At 39.7% G+C, this 9,548-nt stretch overlaps 1 protein-coding gene across 1 annotated transcript; it reads left to right on the top strand.

Moving 5' to 3' along the window:
* The first annotated feature begins 1,183 nt into the window (after positions 1 to 1,183).
* Positions 1,184 to 8,375, top strand: EXOC1L (exocyst complex component 1 like). Its single transcript, XM_058804132.1, has 3 exons — positions 1,184 to 1,398; positions 4,925 to 5,055; positions 6,078 to 8,375. Exons 1-3 carry the CDS (start codon positions 1,278 to 1,280, stop codon positions 6,339 to 6,341), a joined length of 516 nt encoding a protein of 171 aa, XP_058660115.1. The 5' UTR covers positions 1,184 to 1,277; the 3' UTR covers positions 6,342 to 8,375.
* Positions 8,376 to 9,548: the final 1,173 nt, after the last annotated feature.

Here is a 9,548-nt window from a genome sequence, read left to right as displayed (position 1 = left end):
GAGTAACTTTACTCTCCCAAATCAAAGAAGGAAATTAATCTATATATCAAAAATTGTTTTGATTTTTGATATATAGATTAATTCAAATGCATTTACAAACACAGTTTGCAATCAAAAGAAGGCATGATAAATCAAAACCTAGTTTCTTTACAATCCTTTTCCACATATCAACCCAATATGCTTAGTATCTATAGCAGAAGATGATTCTCCCTAATTTTGCATCATTTTAACTTGATTACATTTTGCTTCACATCATCAGTACCATGTAGACCTAAGTCACTAATTAATTCTAATATTGCCAATTTTTAAAATATCCTCAGATTCTAAATCTTGCCTTCACTTTAGCACTCAGTTTCATTCCAAGGTAACATTTCCTTCTATGTTGCATTGAGATCACAAAAATGAAAAACTTAGTAAGGTATCCAGATTTGCTAAGCTTGAAGATAAGAATAAGAAGAGAATATCCAAACTTTTATAAGCAGCCAGAAACTAGTCCAAAGGGCAAAACTCTAGCACAGGCTACCATGAAAAGCGCCCAGCTCCAGGAACTTCACCCACAACCTGCAGAATGGCAGAAACAACCAAAATTTCTGCAAATTCATTTATGTCTGATATGAAAGACCTCTCAGACGTGCAAACATTCTTGGGTAGTGCCCAGGCTGCCTTTGACGACTCCTCTGGACGTGAGTTCACTTTCTGTTTACAAGGAGTGGCATAAGGTAATTTTGTCCATAACGCTATTAATAGCCAAAAAGCTATTACTGGAGGAACACTGGTGACAGCCGTAATGCCATCTAATTCCTTTATAAATTCTCAGGGCTTTCACCTACTGATAAAAAGAATTGCGTTAACAGCTTTTTTTTTTTTTTTTTTTTTTTTTTTTTTTTTTTTTTTTTGGGTAAATCGCCTCTAGTGTGATTGTTTTGCGTCCTTCCCCGGCCGGGTGACAGCTCGGGCGGGGGCCCCGCGGCACCCCCGGCCCTTGGCTCGTTCAGCGGCGGGGCGGCGCAGCCGGTGCCGGTACGGGCCCCAGCGCCGGGAGCGCGCCGCTGGCACACGGGGCGGGGAATCCGCGGCCCGGCCTCTCCCGGCGCTGGCCCGAAGTTTAATCGGCGCTGCTGGGGGGCGGGGGGCAGTCCGGTGTCGGTGCCGGCCATGCGTGCTGTCCCGCGCCCCGCGGCCCGGCGCGGGCGGAGCGCAGCCCCCGCCGTGGTGCCCCGTGGCGGCCGCGGGGCGCGGGGGGCCGGCGCCCGGCGCTGAGCAGCTCCGCGGGTGCCATGTCCTCGCTGGTGAAGGAGGACCTGGCCAAGAGGCTGTTCGGGCCCCGGCGGCAGAGGCTGCACGAGTTCATCGAGGTGGAGGGCGCGGGCGCCCAGCGCTATTACCTGTGCGCCGCAGGTACGGGGCAGCCGCCGGGCGGGCCGGGCTCCGGGGTTCTGCGGGAGCGGGAGGGGGCTCGGAAGGCGAGGGAGCGGGGCCGGGGCTCAGCGCCCCCGGACCGGAGCGGGGCAGAGCCTCGTCCCGCCGAGCCGCTCCCCGGCACAGCGCGGAGCCCGGCTCGCTGCTCCCGCAGCCCCCGAGCACGGCGTTCTGTCCCGGTGTGAGGCACGCCGGCTCCGGGCTTGACACCAGCGCGGAAACACCGCCTCTGCCCCGCGGCTGAGAGCCGTGCTCGGGCCGAGCAGCGCTGAGAGCGCCCGAACTGCTCTGGAAAGAGCGAACCCTTACAATAGTTCTAGTCACTTTTTCTACAGATTCTTTACTAGATTCTACAGATTCTTTCCAAATTCTACAGGTTTTTTCCTGCATTAACATTGCAGGAAACATTTGTAAATTTTCTGCACTATCCCTCGGCTTGGTCTAACGTCCCGCATATTGTTCTTATGCCACTTTGAACAAATTAGACTTGTGTTTTAAATAAATACACATTGGAGTTAGTAATTAGCATAAACTTCGACTAAAACAAGATTTTTACTTTGAGTAAAACAAGATTGCTTTAAGTGGTAATTATCTGGCTACTGTCTAAATTTCTTTTCAAGTAAATAATCTGTTTCGTAGAGGTTTCAGAAAAGCTGGTTGGTGTGGGATTTTTAAAATTATTATTTCAAACCACTGAAAAATAATAAAAAGAGATATGTTATCTGTAAGTAGTTAGGTTGAAGTGGGTGATTCTTTCAGTCTGTTTCCTCTTCAGGTTCCAAACACATATAATAGGTAGAAATAATGTGTGCTTGAGACATATATGGGATTGGCATCCAGTATTCTGTGTTCATTGTCTTTCTAAAAACCTGAAGTCCTTAGAATACATGAGCTGCTTTACTGATTATTGGAAACCTGAGCCAGCTATGTTCCCTGTACTCTTTTAATTTTGCTAGAACAGGCTTTGTATGTTAGAACTATAAAAGCAGTTTTAAGGAATTAATTCCTGCGTATCATAGGGCTTCTAAACATACAGAAATACCAATCTCATTCACAGTTTATGAAACTATCAGTAGAAGTATGATAAGTTTCATGTTGAGTTCTATAAGTAGTTCATTGTTGTGAAACTTCCAAAAAGGAGAATTAACATTATGCATCTTTAAAATCTTTCCTAAAAATTTCTTTTTCAGGTAGAGGAGAGCAAATCATTAAAGTAAGCCTCTAATCAGATTTACTGATTGGAAGTCTCTAAAGACATAAAGGAAAACTCACGTAGACTATTAAGAGTAGGATCTCTCCACTATCCAATATTACACTCTCTTAATATATTCAGGCACGGTTGAGTAAGTGTTGAGTAGAGTGGAAATCTGATTCTGAAAGATGGATTGCATCCAGCTGCCAGCCACTACTGTGTTCTGCTGTGATTCTGTAGGAGCAAAACACATTAGCTAAAATCTTATCCCTGCAATGCAACCTCTGTGTGTTTCTGTTGATTTCAAATTACCATAAAAAGAAATCAGTCAAACTACAGTCAAAACTTTCAGGTCTATGCCTTTTGAAATGTGTGTAACAACAGAATCCTGGTGTAGGTAACTGAGCAATCTTTTTTTGGTGCCATATGGCCAACACTATTTCCTTTCCTTTCCCAACAGCGAGTCCCAGTTCTTGCATGCAGGTGACAGTGTCCTTTCACAAAACAGTTCATAAACCCCAGAAGAACATAGAGCTGAAATGCAGCCCCATTCAGGAGTTTTCACAACCCAGTATTGGTATACCCAACATGGAATGGTGGAGATAACATTTTTGTCCTACAGAGATACTGGAAAAGGTGTTTAGTCCACGAGAGGCTTTAAGAAATACTTTGTCCTCTATGAAGGTATTGCCATAGCTGTGCCCACCTCAAGCAAAGCTTTTAGAGCTTAATAGAGTGACATGGTAGATCTGAGCTCATGCTCTCCATGAAAAAATTTCTTTGACTTTTTTAACTGAGTGTAAGATCAAACAGTATGTAAAATGCAGGAAAATATTTTTTTATCTCTTAACTGAAGATAGCACACCCAAGTTTCACCACTGTGTTCACTGTGCATAAGATCTGTGCTCTGTCTTTATGTCATAGGATTTCTGTTGTCGGAGGGGTGCAGCAGTGGCAGTGTGGGGATCGGGGGGGCCCTTGGATGTCCCTTTGTATTTTGGAGAGGACTTGGGGTTTGGGCTTGCTTCCTTTAGTTTTAACTCTGAGGGAGACAACATATTCCCTTACTAGCTGGCACACCAACAAACAAAATGGGTGAAACTGAAAGCATGAAGAGAACTTCCTAGGAATGATGTGCTAGATTTGCTTGCAAATGAAAACCATTGTCATTTCTCCATGGAAGATAACACAGTGGTGGTCTTTTGGTAAAAATGATTAAGTAACTATGATTGATAGGACCAAGGAAAAAAATTATTTGTATTTCCCAGGCAGGGAAGCTATAGGTTGAGAGAAATTATGATAAATATATATATTTTCCACTGTTTTTCTTTACAATGGAAAGAAGGAATATCTCTAACATATATACTTTGCTGTTATTTAATAATAATTTTCTTACAAGCAAGTGAGAATGAGAGATGTTTTAACAGGAAAAAGGTAAAACCAATGAAGTTTAAAAATGGGGTTTCAAAAATTCAGGCAGTATTTAGAAAGGAAAGCATTTTGCTCCTGTGTTCCTAGCCTTGTGCTGTGATGTCGAAATGTTCCTGCCAGATGTAGGTGACTTCTTGACCATAACTTGGGCTACCAGATAGCTTGGGATTGTGGCCTGCCCTGCAGCCATCAGCAGCTGGATGTGCAGGAGATTGTTCAGGCTCTGGTACCTTTCACACTCGTAATGGTCTGTTACAGAAATCCAGTCTCCTAGTCAGGCAATCAATTAATAATGGTAGTTATTGCAAAGAGCATCTTCGTGCTCTTTTTAATCTCATTTCCTGCCTAAGTTGGAAAACAGTAATTTCTGTTAATTTAGCACTGGACAACTGGAAGCTTTAAGAAAAAATTCATTGTTGATTTCATTTACATTCTATATAGGGAAATAAGAGTTATTTTGAAAAGTTATGGCTTCATAAGAGCACATTCTTCACAGAATGGAAAGTATAGCAGAAGTCATGTCAATGCAGAACCTTGGTAAAACAGGTTTTGCAATTTCCTAACTGCAGCACCCCAAAAAAGTCTCCTTCTTGAAGTAAGAAGGATAATGCAGACCCAGTGCCAGAATGAGGATTTCATTGCAGTGCTAGTGAATTCACATGAAAGGCTTTTGAACAAAAGACTCTTTCTTCACAGGGTGGGTAAGGTAAATGCTAAATCTGCTAAAATCTGACAGGTTTCTTAGACTAACAACATGGCACTGTTCCTACTACCTGGGCAAAATAAAGCTGTCAAGTCCAGTATAACCCCATACAGCCCTGCTGTCAGGGTTTAACTTTGGGAAATACTTGCTTGCATATTTAAACTCTTTTTTTCTTCTAGTAACTAAAAGTAAAGAAGTAGAAATATGTATGGTTAAACACTGGCGAGTGGACCGAGAGGAGAAATATGAAATAGTTGAAAAGTGGTTTCTGAAAGATCTGGAGATGATTGATGGAAAAGAAGCAGATACAGTAAGTGTCACATTCTGTATTATATACATAGAGAATAATTTACTTGTTTTGCAATTTAGAATACAAGTATTAAAATGCAATTAAAATGCATTATCTGAAAAATAAAATTAAGTTACCAAGAAATTTTGGCTTTATTGCATTTGAGAGGCTCCACATCACATTTGCACTGTTGGAGAGGAAGAGGAAGGTGAACTTTTTTTGTTTGTTAGTTTATTATAATACCCTTATCTCGGGTTCAAATCTCAGGCAGAAGCTGGGTGTTTTCTAATTTGGTCATCATAACTGGTAATAAAAGTTCTCCATCTGCAGCTTCCAGTGTAAATTGCAGTTAATATAATAGATTATAGGGTATATTTGAAAACAAAATTACATTAAAAATTTTAATGGAGACTTTCTTCTGAAGTGTTGTGCTAAAATATTCTTCAGAAATGATTCAGCCTTTTACAGCTGGGATGATCAAAATCTGTCTCATTTTTGATTAAAGAAAAGCTTAATTGAACCTCAAACTCATGGGGTAATTAACACTGCTATAAATATTCATAATAGGTATTCATATCCATAGAATTTAAAAGAATTTGTCTGCTGCTAGAATTAATTGTGTCAAAGAGCCAGAAAGCACAAAGAAGTACAACTCAGGCAGGAAGAGCAATCAATATTCTTCTTCTTACACAGACACAGACAGTTATAGTCCCAGGCAAGTGCTTTTCATATACTGTGTTTTAGGCAACATAAAAACTGATTCAGTTCAAAACAAGACTGTACCAATAAAGTAGAGTGTACTGCTTGCAAAAACTTAGAAAGTTTTACTCAAAAAAAATTCCCAATGACAAAGAATTACAGCTGCTACTTTTTAAAGTTTTAAAATATCATTTAAGATGAATAGCAGAAGTATGTGGAGTCCTTTAGAGCCCATCATACTGAGAAAAAGCCCTGTAGGTAGCTAGGCAGAGAACAACAGATTGCAATTCTAACTCTGTAATGTGTGTAGTAATTTCATTCTCTCTCAAATTATTTTTTTTTAGGATAATCCATATTTTGATATGCATTTCCACAAAGTCTACAATATGGAAGCATATAGTTGTGCATCTAAATATACCTTTGCTCGAACACTGAACAAACTGAATGCCATGTACCTTAAGAAGGACTTCAAGATTGTGAACTTTGATGACACCTACCTAAATGATGATTCAATCTGGTCATCCAGCAATAGAGATTTCATAGTAGTTATGAGGGTTTGCTTCTATGCTTTCAACCTTTTATGTCTCTCCCTCTGTCGTTTCTCCTAAAGATGTATTTTCTAGCATTAAGGTGACTGGTTGACTTTCACTGACCAGCGTTTCATAAACCACCTGATCAAAAAGTTAGTAGGTGATATGTAGTGTCTCCTTTTAATTTTACATGTAAGTAAAAAGTGGAGCATACTTTTTACATGAATAGTTGACAATTCATTTATACATATTAAGAGGTCCTCATTCTAGCAAATATACATACAAGAGACTGGAAATATAGAACCAGTAATTATCATGGTCAGTGGGGATTGCTTACGTAAGCAGAGCTCAGCATTTGCTTATATGCTGATGGAGGTATAAATTATCTTTCATTAATAGCTTGAAATACTTTTGCAGCATTAAGAGCATTGACAGTTAATATCTTGGAAGTAGGAAAAAAGAAGTAATCAGTTGAGTTCTGTATGAGAATGATGCACATTTCCATTTCCAACTGTGCTGAAACACAGAACTCCCTTAAAGTGATCACACCTACATCCCTACAAGAATCCAGTTCTCATCCTGATGAATAGGAGTACTGCATTCAGGTACCATGGGACCAACTTTTCACCTATGCAGCTATATTGCTTTTCCCACAGAACATTTAGTATTCCCTCTGGTTATTTGTGATACTGACTTAGAAAATAAATGTTCTTAAGCATAATTGCTTTATTTGTCAGACCTTTGAGAACTTCTGTAACATTAATGTATCATTTCTTGCCCTTCATTACTTATGAGCAGCTGTGGTTAGGGAACAGAAATCGTCTCTGTGTCTAAACCAAAGGATAGAAAATGCTGTGTAAACAGTAGTTGTTGGCTACTAGAGTTACTTTGTAGGCAAGTGATAGAGTTTTCAAAATAGAATTATGAGAATTATTTTCACCAGTTTTTAGCTGAGTGTAAGCATATTCATGCACTACTTAAAGGCACGTTAGTACTTAGAGCTACAGTTACCATGGGATGGAGTCCATTTGAGGGGTTTGGAGCAGGTCTCAAAATTAAACAGGTTGTGATAGCAGTTTACTATGGTAGAAACAAAGGATAAGTGGCAGCAGTGTTGAGCAGAAGCTGAAGAGGAGCAATGTTAATGGTAAGAAGCATGATGTTCCTGCCCAGTGTCTGTCAGCTGAGTTAGCTGGCTGTCCATCCCATAGTAAATAAAAAAATGCCAACCGAAAGTAAGCTCCATTCAGAGAAGCTTCTGGTCAGAATGTCCTGCAGAAGAGAATCAGCTTTTTGCTTTGGCAGCCAAGGAAGGCCAGGAAGGCGGGCTGTGGTCTAAACTGGGTATGGAGCTGGAGCTGGGTGATGTCAGCTCCCAGCAGATCAGAGGCTGGCTCATGTCCTCTCTCAGCACCTGCCCCCCCTAACCTGGGAGAGCTGTGCAAGGCTACTCTGCTGTACTGTGGCTTGGACTTTGTCTTTCATGTGAACTCCCATCTTTGAAAACATCTATGTAAATGTACTTTGGATTCGAAATTGAAATAGCATCAAGTAAGTGAGAATATATTTGAAAAACCTGTAAAAGGTACAGCTTTCTACTTTTGCCATGTTGTCCTATTGTGTGTACATAGGAAAGCCCATACCTTTGATAAGTTAATATTTGGATGTTAGATATTTATTCTAGGCATATATTGCAAATTACATTGGTTCTAACACAGATCTTAGTAATTATTACTGTACAGGAAGACAGCTGTGAGGGCAGTTTACATGGGTAACATAAATCCTCTGGCATTTGTAAGGACTTAGGTCTTAAATTTGCCACCTAAATACAGTTAGAGAGAAGGAATGTAATTTTAGTGTTTGTTTGCACAATACAGTTGGTCTTTTGAGAACGTCTTTGGGATAATCCAGTGCAAGTAAATGTATTGTGACATTTGATTATTAGCTACAAGAAGTATTTGCCCAACATCCAGGTTCCACAAAACCATCTTATATAGAAAGTGTAATTCATGCTACTGCTACCTATGATATGTTGTCTTGTTAGAATTGTGTATTGATTGTTGAGGTCACAATGTTTTCCACAATATTTACAAATTCTTTGCTTAATAGGCACAAGGAAATGTTTTCTGGGTGGAAAAGCTTTCATCATTCATCTTGTAATTGTAATAAAAAACATAGAACTCTAAAAATGAGCACTTCAGAGCATTCTTTTGAAATAAAGTACATGTGTACCTAATTCTTGCCCAGTAATTGTCTGTATCATTTTAGAAACTGATAATAGATAAGCCGTTGCTATAACGTTCAACCATATTTAATGGACTTTCATTGGTAGTTATATAATACAAGAACATTTTTGTTCTTGTATTATATAAACATGTAATGGGCTATATTGGAAGACACAAACCTGCATTTTACGTGGAAGAATATGCACTTAGAATCTCTCTGGCATTTCTTCTGTCTGATAATGTAGTATTTCAGAGATTCTTAACTGAGCAGTGTGACTGAACAAAAAGAATGCAAAACCCCAGGACATTGTCCATGTCAATTATTTCAGTTACTATCAAAAGGAAGAGTACTTTAAAAGATCTATGTGGACCTAATCTAGGCACTCCTTACTTTCACACAGCTCTCTATGAGCTATCAGCTACCAAGACTCTGTAATTGCCTGTCTGTGCTGTGGGAAGTCTGAGGGACACTATCACTTTGTGGTGAGCATAGCACAGCTGCACCACAGGACACAGAGAGTATGGTAAATTATGAATGGAAAAGACCCAACAGGCTAAATAGCCCATCTTTCAGTTAATGCGGAATTATTTCCTACATCACATTTCCTGACCTTAGATAAATGGAATGTAGTTTGAAATAAAGTATCTGGGGATTCATCTAGTTCTCCTGGAAGAATTCTCCAAAACTGACTAGGAAGAAACTTACAGGAGGAAAGGATTAACACAAATGCATCTGTAGCATTCCTATAAAATGTTTCAACTATGTGATGGAATGATTGCATGAGATTGGGGATATAATGCAGATTTTCTTCAGAAGACAGGAGTAGCTATTAGCCAAGTCTGCTCCAGAGAGATGAAAATACATGGTAGCCTGAAAATGAGGAGTGATCATAAGCAAACAGAAATTCATGCTCACATAACAGGCAGAAAGAGAACAGAGGCTGTCATGGAAGACAGGTGATTTCTTTCTATATATTTTTAAACATTTAAAATATATTTTTAAACACTTAAACCAACTTCAGAATTAAGAATACAGGGAAACCTCTGACAATAGAATTTA

This window comes from Ammospiza caudacuta, chromosome 4 (genome assembly GCF_027887145.1).
Source record: "Ammospiza caudacuta isolate bAmmCau1 chromosome 4, bAmmCau1.pri, whole genome shotgun sequence".
In the NCBI taxonomy this organism is placed as follows: domain Eukaryota; kingdom Metazoa; phylum Chordata; class Aves; order Passeriformes; family Passerellidae; genus Ammospiza; species Ammospiza caudacuta.
Note: the sequence above shows the minus strand (reverse complement) of the source record. Positions and strands in the feature narration are given on the sequence as shown.